General features: G+C 56.3%; 2 protein-coding genes across 2 annotated transcripts; one reads left to right on the forward strand and one right to left on the reverse strand.

Annotated features, from left to right (window-relative positions):
• The first annotated feature begins 2,069 nt into the window (after positions 1-2,069).
• Positions 2,070-7,571, forward strand: ZDHHC24 (zDHHC palmitoyltransferase 24). Its single transcript, XM_075939278.1, has 4 exons — positions 2,070-2,372; positions 3,273-3,550; positions 4,121-4,433; positions 6,941-7,571. Exons 1-3 carry the CDS (start codon positions 2,122-2,124, stop codon positions 4,429-4,431), a joined length of 840 nt encoding a protein of 279 aa, XP_075795393.1. The 5' UTR covers positions 2,070-2,121; the 3' UTR covers positions 4,432-4,433; positions 6,941-7,571.
• A 139-nt stretch (positions 7,572-7,710) lies between these two features.
• Positions 7,711-16,370, reverse strand: CATSPER1 (cation channel sperm associated 1). The gene is made up of 12 exons (XM_025182191.2): positions 16,151-16,370; positions 15,541-15,756; positions 14,390-14,503; positions 13,945-14,104; positions 13,011-13,102; positions 11,108-11,251; positions 10,784-10,847; positions 10,501-10,573; positions 10,062-10,122; positions 9,604-9,682; positions 8,723-8,840; positions 7,711-8,328 (listed from the first exon to the last, which is right to left on the reverse strand). The coding sequence occupies exons 1-12, from the start codon at positions 16,368-16,370 to the stop codon at positions 8,299-8,301; spliced, it is 1,371 nt and encodes a 456-aa protein (XP_025037976.2). The 3' UTR covers positions 7,711-8,298.
• Positions 16,371-17,260: the final 890 nt, after the last annotated feature.

Here is a 17,260-nt window from a genome sequence, read left to right on the forward strand (position 1 = left end):
GCAGTTCCCAAGGAGGAAGAGAGGTGTGCCAGACCTGGAAAAGGCCATTAAGTCATCAGAAGGAATCCAGGGCCAAGGCATGAGCTAAAAACACACATGGCATCAGCTGCAAAAATCAAAGGGAAACAGTATGGCCAATGGTAAAGCCAGGACACCCGGGGTTCCACTCCCAACTCTGCCAGTGCCCTGCTATGTGACCTTGACCAAGTCTCATCCCCTCTCTGTGCCTCAGTTTCCAAGCTCTAAAATCAAGGGTCTGACACCCCCACACATCCAAGGCTCTTGGAGATACTTTGCAAGCACAAGTTTAATTACCATTCTGCAAGGCTCATGCAGGAAAGAACTTGTCACTATGACACCAGCACCATGCATGGGGGGAGACCTGGGAAGGCAATACAATAACCACCAGCCAGCACCTGGCAGAGAGGTAGCTCTGTGCCATCCCAGTAACCCATAAACACTGCAGGCACCTGCAGGAGAGCCCGTGGGGGTTTGTCCCTGGGAAGGGAAAGCTGAGGGTTGGGAGAGTTGACATGATTTCCCCCACTGCAGCAGCAGTGAAGGAGGTGTTGGAGCACTCACTCCCCATGCTGTGGCTCCAGTTACAGCAAGGCTATTATTAGCAGCCAGGCCAGCAGCGCAGGATGAGAGCTCACAGAAGAGGTTACTGGTTGGAAGGGGCAGAGGAAACTTCAAAGGAGGACCCAAATTTTCTGGGACCCAAATCCAGAACTCCCACCTTTTACAAATCAGGCCCATTTAAAAGATTGGCTGCCTCCCCAAAAATGGAGTTTGCTCCCACCAGCACAACTTGGTTTGGGGACTTCAAGGCACTGTCCAGCACCCCCTGTCCCACCACAAGCTGTGGCATCCCACACCGACAGCATTGTGTCTCCAAGCCTGCATTTGACACCGGAGGCTCTGTGCCAAACCAGCAACCCATCAGAGTTACCACCAAATGAACTTCCAGGACAGGGCTGGACTGCATTGAGCTGGAATAACAGGCCAGAAATATGGGCTTAGGCCTGGGAACCAAGGGGGAGGGTGGCCATCTTCAGAAAGGGCAAAGCTCTGCTAATTTGATCTGTAATCCATGGGCACAGTGATCCCACTACCCTAACTGGGCACTCTGACCCCCCAGGGCACTCTGACCCCGCCATTTCCTTAACTGGGCACCGTGACCCCCCCAGGCACTGTGACCCCATTCCCCTAACTGGGCACTCTGACCCCCCCAGGGCACTGTGACCCCCCCATTCCCTTAACAGGGCACTGTGACCCCAGGGCATTGTAACCCCCCCCATTCCCTTAACTGAGCACTCTGACCTCCAGGACATTGTGACCCCCCCTTCCCCTAACTGGGCACTCTGACCCCCAGGGCATTGTGACCCCCCATTCCCTTAACTGGGCGCTGACCCCCAGGGCATTGTGACCCCCCCATTCCCCTAACTGGGCGCTCTGACCCCCAGGGCATTGTGACCCCCCCATTCCCCTAACTGGGCACTCTGACCCCCAGGGCATTGTGACCCCCCCATTCCCTTAACTGGGCGCTCTGACCCCCAGGGCATTGTGACCCCCCCCCATTCCCCTAACTGGGCGCTCTGACCCCCAGGGCATTGTGACCCCCCCATTCCCCTAACTGGGCACTCTGACCCCCAGGACATTGTGACCTCCCCATTCCCCTAACTGGGCGCTCTGACCCCCAGGGCATTGTGACCCCCCCATTCCCCTAACTGGGCGCTCTGACCCCCAGGGCATTGTGACCCCCCCATTCCCCTAACTGGGCGCTCTGACCCCCAGGGCATTGTGACCCCCCCATTCCCCTAACTGGGCACTCTGACCCCCAGGGCATTGTGACCCCCCCATTCCCCTAACTGGGCGCTCTGACCCCCAGGGCATTGTGACCCCCCCATTCCCCTAACTGGGCGCTCTGACCCCCAGGGCATTGTGACCCCCCCCATTCCCCTAACTGGGCACCGTGACCTCCCCAGGCACTGTGACTGGTCGACCGCGGTGTCCGTCAGAAGGAAGGTTGGGCAAAGAGGCGCTTCTCGCCTCTGATTGGTTGGACGCGCCGCCGCACGAAGCAAGAAGCGGAAGCCGAGACCCCGGCCCGCCCGCTCCATGGCAGCCCTGTCGGCGGGCTGCGGCGCGCGGCTCCTGCCGCTGTGCGCGACGCTGGGCCTGGTGGGCGCCCTGTGCGCGGAGCTGCTGGGCCTGCTTCTCCGGGCGGGGGGCCCGGCCCTGGCCCTGCACCTGCCGGCCCTGCTCTTCCTCCTGGCCAACGTGCTGGGCAACATGGGCCTCTTCGTCACCACCAGCCCGAGCATCGGCGGCGTCATGCTGCCCGGGGGCGCCGTGGGGCAGGGCTGGGCGTGAGTACGGCTGGCACCGAGCGAGGCGGCTTCGGCTCAGCACCGGCGAGGGACCCTGTATAAACAGCCCCACTCCCCACCCCAGGGGTGGCTGCATCTCCTTGCCGGGCCAGGGACCCTGTATAAACAGCCCCACTCCCCACCCCAGGGGTGGCTGCATCTCCTTGCCGGGCCAGGGACCCTGTATAAACAGCCCCACTCCCCACCCCAGGGGTGGCTGCATCTCCTTGCCGGGCCAGGGACCCTGTATAAACAGCCCCATTCCCCACCCCAGAGGTGGCTGCATCTCCTTGCCGGGCCAGGGACCCTGTATAAACAGCCCCACTCCCCACCCCAGGGGTGGCTGCATCTCCTTGCCGGGCCAGGGACCCTGTATAAACAGCCCCACTCCCCACCCCAGGGGTGGCTGCATCTCCTTGCCGGGCCAGGGACCCTGTATAAACAGCCCCACTCCCCACCCCAGAGGTGGCTGCATCTCCTTGCCGGGCCAGGGACCCTGTATAAACAGCCCCACTCCCCACCCCGGAGGTGGCTGCATCTCCTTGCCGGGCCAGGGACCCTGTATAAATAGCCCCATTCCCCACTCCAGAGGTGGCAGCATCTCAGCACTGGCAAGGGACCCTGAGACAGCTGCAGCTCAGTGCCAGGTAAACTTTAGTGCCATTAGGCTGGTGCCTGACCTCTGTCACCGACACTGCTGGTTGCTGCGTGTGTGAGAGCTTTTCTACAAGCTGGAGGTTGCAGTGGCCTGGGATTGGGATGAAGACAGTTGCCCATTGTTCTTTGCTAGGGAATCGCAGCTGCCACTCTTATTTCCAGCCCCAGGGACAGTACAGTACCATATAGTATTGGAAGGCTGTGGCAGGGAGACGCTGCATCATCTCCCTGTTTCCCTTCCAGGTACTGCTACACCTGTCAGTCCCATGTGCCCCCCCGCTGCCACCACTGCTACACCTGCAATGTGTGCATGTTGCGCCGGGACCACCACTGTGTGCTGCTGGGCCAGTGCGTGGGCTACCGTAACTACCGTTACTTCCTGTGCCTCCTACTGCATGGCTGGGTGGCCCTGCTCTACGCCAGCCTGCTCAATGCTGACATCTTCATGGCCCTGCTGAATGAAGGAGTCACCCTGCACAGCATCCTCCTCCTCTTCGTGCCATGGCTCATGCTGCTGACGGGTACAGCTGTGGCAGAATCTGCTGGGAGAAGTCTGTCCACATGTGGGGGCTGGGCACCACTGGTTCCTCTGGAATCAAACTGTTCTCAGATAGTTTTATTAAAACATCTTGGGAAATATCCAGATAAAAAACTTTGTGAGTTGAGGCTGAGCCTCGGGAACATCTGCCCAAGATTTGGTGATTCTGGGTATGAGCCAGAGGCTCCATAAAGGGCCCTGATGTATAGATTGCTGATGCTCTACCCTCTAAAAATAGAGCCATTTGGGACATCTTGGAAACTGAGGCACCTCTAAATCAGATGTTGCTTTTGCAGATTGTGGGCTGTGTTGCATACCTTCAGGGCTTTTCCTGCATAGCCAGTTTCTTAGAAACCTCACAGCCCGTTCCTCTGAGGCAACTGTGATATCTCTCTATAAACAGTTCCTGTGCTCTACCTCAGAGGCAGCTGCATGTTAGTGGAACAGGGAGCAGAGCAGGGTTAATGGGAACATGCCAAGGCCTGCTTGTTTCTGGGGGATGCCTGGCTCCTAGTTGCCCTACCACTGACAGCTCCCCCTTGTGTTTCTCCAGGCCAGGTGAGCACCTCGACTTTCATGTATGCTTTCTTGGCTGACACCTGTGTGGTCGGTTTCCTTTTCTGCTCCGGTTTCCTGTTCTTCCATGTGCTGCTGAGCCTGCGTGGCCAGACGGTCAGAGAGTGGTTTGGGGAGAACCGCTGCTATGACCTGGGCTGGCACCACAACCTGCAAGAGGCATTGGGGGACAGGTGGCACCTCGTCTGGCTGTGCCCGCTCCTGGTGTCCACTCTTCCTGGGGATGGAGTGGCCTTCAAGAGAAGAGCTCTCGGGACTGAGCCCTTTGCCAAGCCAGTTGTTTTCTGAAGGTGGGTTCAGGAGCCAACCCCATGCTGAAGGGCAAGCAGTGCCAGGATCCCAGCCATGTTGCCTACAGCAGCTGACTGGTATAATGTGTAGGGTGCTGGGGTGCAGGACTCCTGGGTTCTGTTTCCAGCTCTGTGGTTGACATTGGACAAGAAGAGAGTCTCTAAATACTCAAGAAATAAGAGGAAGACTAAGGGAAGCGTAGGTCATTACTCAACCGGGGAGGAGAACTTATAATGGAGGAGAGGAGAGACGGTTGAAGTGTTTAATGCCTTTTTTTGCTTCACTCATCACTAAAAAGTTCACTGGGACCAGATGCTTAACACAGTTACTATTAGCAAGGGGAAAGGATCTCAGACCAGGCTAGGGAAAAACAGATTAAAAGAGATTGGTGGGAGAAGGGGGTATGCGTTAGTCTTTATGCTCTTGTAAAGAGATCAACGTTCTCCATCTCCACTGAAGGTAGGATAGAAGGTCAGGGCTAAATGTGTAGCAAGAGAGATTTGGGGTAGAAGATACTAGGAAAACTTCCTAACTTAATGGTAGTTAAGCTGTAGAGTGGGGGAGATTGTGGAATCCCCATCAGGGAGGTTGTTAAGAATAGGCTGGACAAATACTTGTCAGGGATGATCTGGGTTTTACTTGGTCCTGGTTCAGTGCAGCGTACTGGACTTGATAAGTTCTTGAGGACTATTCCAGCCCTGCAGTTCTGTGATTCTGTAATATTATTAAGCAATATGTATTCCAGTTGCCAGGGCCTGATGAAAATTGCCCAGTGTTTTTCGAGGAATTAGTTGCAGCAATCTAAGAGCCGTTGGAGCAGGGGCAGGCTAAATACAGCCTGTGGGACAGATCTGGCCCACCAAACATTTGGATTGGGCCCTCTGTAGCCTAGCAGGACCCTGAGGCAGGCTCCCTGGCTGCCACAGCCCCACACGCTGCTCGAAGCAGCCAGGTGCTGAGGCCAGCCTGTGTGTCTATGCCGCAGTTTGTAAGCACCTAGGCGATAATGGGGTAATACGTAGTAACCAATGTAGCTTTGCTATGAACAAATCATACCAAACCAATGTAATGTCCTTCTTTGCCGGGGTCACTGGCCTAGGGGATAAGAAGGAAGCAGTAGACAAGATATCTGGGCTTTAGGAAAGCTTTTGATGCAATCCTGGACAGTCTCAAAGTAAACTAGGGACATGTTTTCTAGATGAAATTGCTATAATGTGGCTGCACAACTGGTTGGAGGACCATCCTCAGAGCGGTTCTCCATGGTTCCCTGTCAGACTAGGAGGTTATATCCAGTGGGGCTGTGCAGGCATCTGTCCTGGATCCAGTGCTATTCAGTATTTGCACTAATGCCTTGGCTGATGGAGTGAAGAGCATGATTGTTAAAATGTGCAGATGATGCCATGCTGGGAGGAGCTGCAAGCACTTTGGTGCACAGAATTAGAATGAAAAATGCTGGCGATAACCTGGAGACCTGGTCTGAAAGGAGCAAGGTGCATGGCAGTGTGCAGTACTCCATCCTTTTCTAAATGCTAAAAGGCACAGCTACCAAATGGAGGCATCCTGGGTAGGCTGCAGAGCTGCAGGAAAGGCTCTGGGGTGGAGTCGATCACATTAAACATAAGCCAAGAGCATGATGCTGATGGAAAAAAGTCTCTGTCATTTTGGGCTCTGTTAGCAGGAGGGGCAGATGTAAGACATGGAGGTAAATGCTCTGCTCAGCACCGTGGCGCCTCTGCAGGAGAGCTGGGTTCTGTCTTGTGCCCCACACTTTAGGAAAGCTCTGAACTGGGGAGTGCAGAGGAGAACAAGGATTTGTGAGGAACAGTTGAAAGAATGGGTTATGTTTAGGGAAGAGAACTGAAGGGGGACATAAGTCTTCAAATATATGTATAGAAAGGGCTGTGGTAAAGAGGAAGGTGAGTGATTGTTCTCCATGCCCAACTGGAGTAGGACAAGAAGTAAATGGCTGAATTCACAGCATACAGGGGAAGGGAGACAGGCCCTGCTCCAACAGCTCAGTCTGAACAGACAAATGATGGAAAGAAAATAGGCACCAAGAGAGGGAAGGGACTCACCCAAAGTCACTTTGAGAGTCAGCAGGAGAGCCGGGGCAGAACTCAGAAGTCTTGGATCCCAGACCGTCCCCCCTGCTCTAACCACTAGATCCCTCTCCTCTCCTAGTACTGGGGGTGGAACCCAGGTCCTGTTTCCCAGCCTTCACACTGTAACCCAGTAGCCTAGCACCCTGCTCCATAATCAGTTTATCCCAAGCTTAGGCAGTTCTGCTCCAGTCATTGCTGCTTGTTGAGCTGGCAGCCTCAGGCTTGTGAGAAGGGGAGTGAATTTGTGCTGGCCAGTCTGTGGCTGAGAGTCAGGGATCATTTCCCACCCCATCTCCCGCAGCTGTCAGGCATTGCAAGGGGCTAGAGGGAGGACACAAAATTGCTCTGGGTTTGTCCCATTGGAGGCCTGGCCCATGTCATCTCTGATTCCTCTCTGATTGCAGGTTTCCTTCCGGATGGCCCTACAGGGGAGCTGACTCTGGCTTTGCCTCTCCTGCTGAGGGGTGAGTGTCAAGCACTGCTCTGCCCCATGGGTTACTGGCACCTCCATCTGACATGGGTCCTGACGCTGCCCGGGGGTGACCCTGTGTCCCATCTGAGCCCTGTCTGCACTGGACTCTGCAGCTGTGGGGACTGTTGTGCCAAGCACTGGGCAGGCTCCAGCTGAGACTGAGGGGACCTGTTGCACTGGGCACGATGCAGCTGGAGCCCCATTGTTCCAAATACAGACTGAGACAGTCGCTGCCCTGACGACGCACAGCCTTAACAGGCCCACGGTGGGAGGGTAAACAGGCACCAGTTTGGGGCCCAGAGCCCTGGCTCCCAGCCCAGTGCCCTCCCAACTGCACTAATCTGTTGTGGTTCCCAGTTCTGCTCCTTTCCAATCCCTAGCAGCACAAGGCTGCCCTTCTGCAACCCCAGAGCTGAACCTGCTGGTCTGCAGCATTTGCACAGCTCTCCCCTGGCCTGGCCAAGCAGGAAAGAGGCTGGAGCCATCTTACCAGTCCCTATCACAGGTAACTGTCCCTCAGACACCCTGTTCCCAGTGGTCTCCAATAAAGGCTCCCAGCCCAAGGTGCCTGTAGAGCAATTTGTCTGATTCGGGAGGGAGGGGGGGCATTATGAGTCCAGCCCAGTCCCCTGCAGGCATTCCTGGCACTGGCCAGGCCTGGGCATGGAAGCAGAGCATGGTGTTTAGAGCTGCACAGTCTAGGTGTACAGCCCCCAAGGGATGGAGCATTCCAGGGGCATCCCCCTCACTGCTAAACCTCTGCCCCTCACTCCCCTCTAAATCTGTCTGGCATCGCTCCCAGCCACTGACCTCAGTTGGCCTCTGTGAGGTTCCCAAAGCCCCTGCGACTGGTTTAACAGGGATCCCTGGACAGGTGGTGACCTCCCCCAGGGCGGGCAGGCTGAGTGGCTGCAGTGCTGGCCCTTAGAAATGCTTCCCTACTGGCTCATCTGTCTAGGCCAGGGGCTGCAGGGACCTGTCACTGATCTTCTGCATGCCACATGTTCAGGGAGGGCAGAAGCCAGAGTACTTTGGAGCAGCGTCAGAGCTGGGGCAAGATCTTACGAGTGCAGGGCCCCAAGCAGGGGGAAGACGTGGGTGGCCTGGCATCCTTCCCCTCCCATTCACTAGTCTGCACACACCATTTCCCTGCATGCTGGGGGCCAGGAACCTTTTAATGACAGCCATGGCCATCTCTGGGTGAGGGCTGGATCTGGGGCCTGGCTAGCCTCACACAGTGCCGGGGCCTCTGGGCACATCCTTCCCCACCGCAGGGGCAACCCGACCTCTTCAGCGGCGGGAAAAGTCCTGCTCAGCAGTCTGCAAGCAACAGAGGGGAGCAAGTAGAATCCTGGGCCCCTGGAGTTCCCTTGCTGATCCCTGCCAGTGTGGACAAGGCAGCATGGTGCCTTCTGCAATGGAGCTTGTGGCACCTGGGGGTCCCCCAAACTGAGCCCCACCCCAGTGGTCCTGGACAGCTGCCGTTGGCAGCACAGTGGCTACTGATGGCTTCCTAGCTTTAGGTCCATCATACCCTGTGTCCTGCTCCCTTTGCTGCTACTTGAAATCAGATCCCTGGGATTTGCCAGCCCAGTATCCCTCCCTCCTCCTGGCCCAGACCCCTGGGCCCCACCAGCCTAATAACCCTCCCTCCTCCTCCTGGCGCAGGCCCCTCGGCCGCTCCCTCCCCATACCTAATACTGGTATCCCCCACCTCAAAGAAGCTGTCAATAATCTTATCGGTAGTGGCAGCCTGGGAGCGGAACTTCTGCTGGAGATGCTCAATGGATGCCATCTGCTGCAGGTAGGTGAAGAGCAGCTGCTTCTCCCTGCTGAGGTGGGACAGTGACCTCCCTTGGGTCAGGGCCAGCGTTCCCTGGAAGCCAAGTACTTGGGCAGCCGCCCAGGAGAGAGGCAAATGCCACCCAGCTAATAGAGCATCCACAACCAGCAGCATGTGTTCCTACTGATGGTACACATCTACACATGCCTCGTGTGCAAACATTTATTCCACACATGGAAAATTAGAGGGAACATTGGTCGGGGCCTGCTTCTCTTAGGGTTGTTGCCTACAGAATCCCTCCTGCCAGGGCCCCCTGGAACTGACCTGTGGTGAGGGATAGCATTGCAGATGAGCCTGTGGATCTGATGCGAGAGGGGCTACCAGGCTGGATGGGCCTGTGATGGGTGGGGAGACCCAGGGCAGTTGGGCCCCTAGGTCTGATGGGTGGGATACCAGGCCAGATGGGCCTGTGGGCAGTGTTCTCTGTAAACTGAGTGCTTGGGTGGCTGCCCAGGAGAGATTCAGGTGTCACCTGGCTGATTAGCAGAGCACCCACAGCTGGAAGCATGGGCATCTATTAGTGGTGCACATGCCTCAGTGCACATAACAAATGTATTCTGCACACAGGTGGAAAAAGTGAAGAGGGAACATTGCCTGTGGGTGTGATGGGCCCCTAGATTGGATGTGGGGACACCAGGTTGGATAGACCCACTGAGCTGACTGGAGGGGCCCATTTCCCCACTGGGGCGTGTTCCATGTTGGCTACCCATACAGGGTAGACGGGAGAGGCTGTGCCATGGGGTCCCCCTCACCTCTTGCTGACTTCCATGTTCTTGATGAGCTGAGCCAAGATGGCCTCATCATCCTCCAGCTTCGTGGCCTTCTGCCCCTCTGTAAGTGGAGAGAGAAACCTCCATAGGACTCCAGCAATAGGACTCTTTCCTCATGATGGGAGGAAAATCCCACCACTGCCAGCAACCCACAGCAGGGAGTGGCATGTGGATGAGATGAGATTGCTGGGTCTCACCCACGGCTTGGAGCCCTCTTGCCCCAGTGACTGGAAGCTGAATAAGTCATAGAGACACGGTGCCCCAGAGGGGGTTCCCCACAGTGCAGGCACTTAGGGAGTCTAGCTTGGTATCTGGAGGTCAGACCTATAAACCCATCCCACCTGGTATCACCCATTCCCTCAGCCACCCAGAGGAGGGGGATTCACACTGCCCCTTTGAAGTGTCCCCCAGCAGCCAGATCTAGGGGGACGAGAGCTTACCCTGGCCTGGCTTTCTTGATACGATATCTTCTATGCTGCTCACCCTGGGCTGCAACAGAGTCTGTAATTCAAGGGGGGGAACAATGCCAGCATTAAACATGGGCCTGCAAAGCCAGTTTCCCCTTGTCAGTGGGGGAAACTCAGGCATGATGGAGGGAGTCAGGGACAGGACCAAGGCTCCCTCATCCTCCTTCCCCCCACTCTAAACACTAGAGCTACTCCTCTCCCCAAGCCAGGGATAGAATCTAGAAAGCCTGTCCCCTCCAGCCCCCCCCGCCCCTCCCACTATAACTGGGAAAGACCATTACCCTCCCAGAGCTGGCCTGGAAGTCAGGAGTCTGGTCTACCCCTAGCCCCCCTGTGCTGGAGTAGCTGGGCTGCTGAGACAACCCCCTCCCGTGCCTACTGCCCCCATTCCTCAGGCTGTGGGGAGAGGCACCTTCTGTTTCTGCAGCTCTTGACGCTTGATCAGGGCCAACTGGAAATTGTCCACCAGGACAGCAATCACCAGGCTGAGAGAGAGTGGGACATGGGTTCTTTCACCTCTACAGGACACGGGCTTTAATCAGGCCCTGGGGGGAGGGGGGACTATTGAGCCATTTCCCTCTCCAGGGTCTGAGTGCTAGGGAGGTGTGGGGAGGGCAGAGGGAGATGGACGTAGGCTGAAGGAATGGGGGAGCTGGGTGAGGAGAGAACCAGTGTGCCAAAGGAGCTGGCCTCACTTGAGGAAGGTGAAGTACTCGATGATGATGTAGGCCATGAGGAAGAAGATAATGTATGAGGCACCTGAAAGAGAAGGTCAAGCTCCAGTTGAGCAGGGAGCAGTTTCAGGTAAAGAACCTAGGAGCCTTGGTTCCCAGCCCCTCTGGATATAACCCACTAACCCCCCACTCCCTTCCCAGAACTGGGGGCTCCAACCCACAAGCCCTGGCTCCCAGCCCTTTGTCCCTCTTGCTCTAAGCACTAATATTCCACTTCCCTCCCAGTGTGGGGATAGAACCCAGCCTCCTGCCAGCCTGTGGGGGGGAGAGGGGAAGGTGTCTCACCCGTTTGGACGCAGTCCAGGTAGATGAAGGACCAGTCGTCCAGTGTGAAGAGCTGGAAGAGGGTGAAGATGGTATCAAAGAGCTCCCCGAAGTGCTGGGGGTCTGAGCTTTGGAACAGGTCATGCAGCACCACTGAGAACATGACTGGGGGCAAAGGGCTAAGGAGCAACAACACTGTGAGCCAAAGGCCTCCCAAAGCTGACTGGAGAGTGGGTCTAGAGGGGCTACTGAAACCTGCAGAGATTGACACCTGGCGTCTAGGTCACCCGGGAACACCGTGCGAGATCTCAGATGCAAGCCAACGTCACCAGGCTACCATGGCAAAAGGCAGGCAGAGTTCTGCACTGGCAGTGTGGTCTGAGCCTGTGTTTAGGGGGACTGGCACCAAGGTGGAAAAACGGGTTTTGTCAGACATGGGCTGCTTAGCCATGGGTCTGTCTGCATGGTGACTGGGTACTGGCTCGTTCACATAGCACCAGTCTGAACTGACTGCAGATGATAGTTTATTTCTGAAGTTCTTACGTACCAACAGGAAGAGAAAAGCTGATAAGTAGGGGGATACCATATCTCGAGGTGCACTGCAAAGGTTTGCTTGGCTATATTTGGGGACAGAGAAAACAGTCGGGATCTTAGGCAGTCTTGGGGGAAGATGCTGGGGAGACTGTTGGGTGAGACAAGGTTCTTGCACAGGCGGGACCCCTGGGAGTTAAACTGAAGCATAGGAAGTAGGCAGGGGTTTTGTTTGTCACCATTTGTTTCCAATATTCCTACTCCATCCCTGGAATCACCATTCTTGGACACTGCACTTCACAGTGCAATATACTTAGGCTGTGTCTAGACTGGCAAGTTTTTCCGCAAAAGCAGCTGCTTTTGTGGAAAAACTTGCCAGCTGTCTACACTGGCCACTTGAATTTCCACAAGAACACTGACTTCCTACTGTCTGAAATCAGTGCTTCTTGCGGAAATACTATGCTGCTCCTGTTCGGGCAAAAGTCCTTTTGCGCAGAAGGGCCAGTGTAGACAGCTGAGATTTGTTTTCTGCAAAAAAGCCCTGATTGCGAAAATGGCGATTGGGGCTTTTTTGCGCAAAAGCACATCTAGATTGGCCACGGATGCTTTTCCACAAAAAGTGCTTTTGCAGAAAAGCATCCGTGCCAATCTAGACGCTCTTTTCCGCAAATGCTTTTAATGGAAAACTCTTCCATTAAAAGCATTTGCGGAAAATCATGCCAGTCTAGATGTAGCCTTAGAGTTGCACTATAAATGCAAGTGCTGTGGTGCCAGGTAAAGGGATGGGTCTCAACTGATTCTTATCAGCTGTCTTGTACAGCTCCTTTGGGAACCATAGGCCTGGTGACTCTGGGGCATCCAGTGGCTGGATGCTACGGGACATGCTCCGGTGGCTGGGGTGTGCCTGGCATGCCCTACAGAGAGAGTGGGACTGGAAGGGGGGGCCTGGAGCCAGGCTGCTGCTGTCAGCTCCTGGTGGGTTTAGGGATCTGGTCTATAGTAGGTAAAGACAGGGCTGCCTCATGTTAAGACAAGTTGTGGTGCCTCTCAGCCTGGGGGAGCATCAGGTATCCCCAGGGAGAGAGCCCCTGCTGTGCCCCCTCACATTCCAGAGAGATCCCCCACTTCATCCCTCCCACCCTGCAAAGAGAGTCCCCACTGCGCCCTCCCCATAATCCAGAGAGGGAGTCCCTACTGCATCCCCCACCCCACAGGGAGAGAGCTCTCTCTGCCTCTCCCAGCTGCAGGCAGTATCCCCTCCCTGCAGGGAGAGCACCCCCATTGTGCACCCCACACCGCAGGGAAAGAGCTACCACTGGGCCCCCTCATTCCATAGTACCCCCATCTCTCTCCTGGGGAAGGACAGAGCCCATCCCACAACATTGCAGGATACAGAGAAAGGTGAACATCAGCAGCAGGATGGCCCCAATGGACGGGCCGGACAGTGCAAAGGTGCTCGTCAGTTCCTGCAGGTTCTCCAGGATCCTGTGGGCAGAGACAGAGGCTTTGTGGGGGGGCTTCAGGGCTGCAGAAGCCCATGGGATTTTATTCACCTTGTTATGTTGCATGTGAGTTCTACTGTCCTATAGTAATCCCAGGTGTGTGCCTCAGTTTCCCAGGGCACTGCACCAATACCTAGATGGTAATGGGAATTCTATCTTGTGCACAATGGCTGATGCTCTTCCTAACCTGAGCCCAGGGGAAGGTACCGCCAAGTGTCACCTTTTTCCCAGGAACCAGGACAAAGACTGGAGGAAGAGCCTGGCTGGGAGGCTGCCCAGAATGGTCATCTTGGCGTGCAAGACAAGATCCAGGCCTAGCTCTGGGGGCCCTCTCCCCAGGATGGATGGTGCAGGCTGCTTCTGGTTCCTGTGCTGACAAGTCTGTTCTATGCTGTGTCGCTGTCAACTAATAACCCTGTTCTGCCTGCTGGCTGAGACTCACATCTGGCTCCAGAGGGGGATGCAGGGCCCAGTGACTCCCCCACACTTTGGTGACAGGGGCACTAGCCAGAAGAGGGCCCACTCGTGGGGGGTGTTCCAGGGCACATGGGGGGCAGGGTGAGGTTACCCAGGGGATGGCACTGGGGTCAGCAGGGGCATGGCAGCTTAGGGTGAGGCCTCATCCCCTGGGGGACAGGGAGAGGGGCAAGGCACCCAGTGGCAAAGGCCACCCAGAGAGGCAGGGAAAGAGCAAGAAGAGGGAGGAAGGGAAAAGGCAGGGGTCATAGCAAAGGGACAGCACCCAGGCCCGCAGCAGGGCCCCATCTTCACTGCCCAGTGCTTTGCTCCCCACCCCCCCAACCTCTGGGCCCACCAGACACTGACTGCAGTGTGAGCAGCAGCCTCAGGACCCGCACAGCTCGGATGCCCTTAAAGACGCGGAGCACGCGGACGAGGCTGCTTGCATCACTATGGGTGGCTTGGCCCATGGAGACGAGGAGCGGCAGCACAAAGTCCAGCATCATCATGATCATGATGAAAAAATCTGTGGGGAGAGGGAAAGGGGTGAGGAGAGAGCAGCAGCATCAAGGAGCAGGGCCACCACTAACACCCCCACAATAGCCACTTCCCAGGGCCAGGCACACCAACCCCTCACAAGCACTCAGCCCCGTCTCTTGCCCCATGCTGCCTTGACCCCCAGGCCACCTGCATACATGCTAGAGGCCAGATGACTCATCTCAGCCTCTCCCCGCATGGGCCCAGCCCCAGGAAATCATTCTGCCCCAGTTCCCAGCAAGGGTTCCCCTGACCCCCTCACATGATGACTCACCAATGTCGTTCCAAGGGTTGCGGAAGTAGTCAAGGTCCAGGGCGATGATTTTCAGCAGTGCCTCCAGCACGTACACACACAGGAAAACAGCATCCATGGCAGAGAAGAACCATTCTGAGGGGGGAGAGCAGACTGCTGTGAGGGAATGTACCCACTAGGCCATGCTGCTCTTGACCCCCATGCCTGACTAGAGAACACTTGTTGTGTGGCAGTGGGTACCCACATGCTGGACTCAGCCCCACCCTGAATGCAGACAGGATGGCCTAGTGGGTAAAGAAACCAGGACTCCTGGGTTCTCTGTCTTTGGGGAGAGGGGTGGCCAGTGGTTAGCACAAGGGAGCTGGAAGCCACAAACTCTGCTACTGATCTCCTGTGTGACCTGAGGCAAAGTCCTCACCACCTCAGTTTCCTCATGTCTCACGGAGGGTGAGATCCTCAGGGCAGAGACTGTCACTCCTGGTGAGTCTGTGTAGAGCCCAGCACAGGTGCTCTGATCTTGGCCAGGTCACAGATACTCTCAATACCCAATAGCCATGAGCTGCCCCCTGAAGTGAAGGTGGATGCAGGCCTGGCCAAAGAGTTTGCGGGGCCCAAGGTGGTGTGTTGTGGTTGGCTGCACCGTGTGGTTGGGTGGTTCCCAGCCAGGGCAACGAGTGAGCAGCCGAACAGGCAGGCACCAGGCAACGTGGGGCCCTGAGAGCGCGGGGCCCAAGGCAACCGCCTTGCTCTCCTTGCCTCAGGCTGGGCCTGGGTGGATGTTTGGATGGGGAAATGGGGGAAACTCCAGGAAGGTGTAGCATCTCAGACTAGTCAGGGATATGGGGGAGACCAGTGCTGGGTGAATGGGAACTGGGATGTCCCAAGGTGGGCAGAGAGAAATAGGCCAACCCTATGGGTAGGTGATAGGAGTCCTAGTGTGGGTGAGGGGCCCAGGCTGGGTGGAAGACAGTGGGGGGGGGGGGGTCCAATCCTCATGGCTGAGATTGGGAAGCGATGGGGCATTCTCCATGGCTGGGACAGTGTGGATAGGGAAATGGGATGATCCCCATGGACAGACCAGGCAGTGGCAGGGTGGTGATGGGACAATCCCCATGACTTGCAGGGGGTAATGAGATGAACCCCATGGCCAGACCAGGTGGGGGCAGCCTCACCTCCGCGGACCTGCACTTCAGCAAAGGTCTGCGCCACCAGCACGGTCGTGTGGATGCCGACCACGGTGAAGATGAAGAGTTCGAAGGCCAGCAGCTCAGTGAACTTGCGGATGATGGCCCGCAGGGTCAGCAGCTGGGGCAAAGTCTTCTCCCACACACTCTGCAACAGGACCATCTTGCCCATCCGCTTCCGTCCCTGTCGGGGGTCCTGCTTGCCTAGGCACAGATGCCCCAGATCAGCCATGATAGGGAAGCTACAGGATAAATGCAAGATATAGTGGGCAGGGCGGGCTGTGGGTTGCATGGAGGGGGCTGTGTAGACGGCAGGGGCACCCTATAAGGGTTTGGGGGTGAATAAAGTGTCACAGTCCCTCTGACTGCCCTCAGACCATGATGATGCGTCTTGGGGTTGGGGGAATATGGAGTGAAGAGTTGCAAGATGTAAAGTGCGCTATGGCAGGGGGAGCCCCATCTTACCTTTGGCTCTCAGGGAGAGATGCTGAGGGGCAGGGGGACAGGGAGGCAGTTTCCCTGGGGTACGGTTGGGGGCTAGGTTGGGGGAGTATGTGGACATGTGGGAGGATGGAGTGTCCAGGGAGTCCCCCATTACCTTTTGTTATCTTCGGGGGAGTGGAGGAGGCAGAAGTGATGTGCGAGGAGATCTGGGACACAGGGGGCGTCTCCTCCTTGTATGGAGGCTTCTCCATCTGGAGGCCCGACACAATGGGCACAGTCAGATAGTCCATGGTGCTTGTTTGCCCCACCTCCCCCTTTTTGGGACCCCGCGTTCCAATTTCCTCAGCTCCTCCTTTCTTCTGTCGTGTCCCCATCTGCGCTCACTTCCCAGGCTGACTGTCCTGGTGGCCCCAGAACCCCAGAGGCCTGGAGATTCCGGATCAGAGGCCCCCCCTTTGTAATGGCATCACTGTGGTGACCCCTAAACACCATAGGGGATGGAAGGGAGAGGGAGAGGGCAGGGGCCTGCAAGGACAGGATGGGGCTCAGCAGAGTGAAAGGAGCCTGGGTTGGGCCTCAGGAAGGAACTGTGCGGCAGAGCATGGTTTGGGGGGCAGGGAAAGGCGGTATGTAAGGTTGTAGGGAAGAGGTGGGGATGGGGAAATGTCTATGGGGGTGCAGAGCAGGAGGTGGCAGGAGCTCTGTGGAATGGCAGAAGGGTTGGGGCCTAACTGTTTGGGGAGGACTCTGTGTTACAAGGGGCTTGCAGATGGGGGGGCAACCTGAGAGTATGTAGTGATGTAAGGGGAGGGGGAGAGCGAGAGCGTGGGGGGCAGACTGAGCACAGCAGCTTCAGCAGTGTCACTGAGCATGCTCAGTACAAGTCAAGCAGCTGATTGTTCAAGGGGGAGGAGAACGGAACTGACCTCTTCCCCCTCCATTCCACACATCACCTCTTTCCAGGAGCTGCTAAGGCACTGGAAAACTCTAGTTTTTTGTCAGATAACTTAGCAATTAGCCAATAGAAGCACTGTAGCTATATCTATATTAGAGAGCGTCTGTCTGTGAGCCCATATCTCTGCAAGTCCATTTGTTCAAGAGCTCCTCCTAAACAGTAAGAGCCAGGGCCACCACATTTGGTAGGCAGCTTCCTCTTATCTTAACTTAAAGCAAGGTCAGGGTTTGGCTGTGCCAGGACAATGAGAAGTTCCTGGAATGGGACTGTTTTCTATAACATGGAAAGGGCACAAAGGAGGGATGTGAT

The sequence above is a fragment of the Pelodiscus sinensis genome, chromosome 11, assembly GCF_049634645.1.
Source record: "Pelodiscus sinensis isolate JC-2024 chromosome 11, ASM4963464v1, whole genome shotgun sequence".
Classification (NCBI taxonomy): Eukaryota; Metazoa; Chordata; order Testudines; family Trionychidae; genus Pelodiscus; species Pelodiscus sinensis.

Coding starts and splice junctions, on each gene's coding strand:
- CATSPER1 (XM_025182191.2), bottom strand. CDS start 16,370: ATGGGGACACGACAGAAGAAAGGAGGAGCTGAGGAAATTGGAACGCGG. Junction 13,103..13,944: donor AGGCTGCTGCTCACACTGCA/GTCAGTGTCTGG, acceptor CTCTGCCCACAG/GATCCTGGAGAACCTGCAGG. Junction 10,574..10,783: donor GAGTACTTCACCTTCCTCAA/GTGAGGCCAGCT, acceptor ACTCTCTCTCAG/CCTGGTGATTGCTGTCCTGG.
- ZDHHC24 (XM_075939278.1), top strand. CDS start 2,122: ATGGCAGCCCTGTCGGCGGGCTGCGGCGCGCGGCTCCTGCCGCTGTGC. Junction 2,373..3,272: donor GCCGTGGGGCAGGGCTGGGC/GTGAGTACGGCT, acceptor TTTCCCTTCCAG/GTACTGCTACACCTGTCAGT. Junction 3,551..4,120: donor ATGGCTCATGCTGCTGACGG/GTACAGCTGTGG, acceptor GTGTTTCTCCAG/GCCAGGTGAGCACCTCGACT.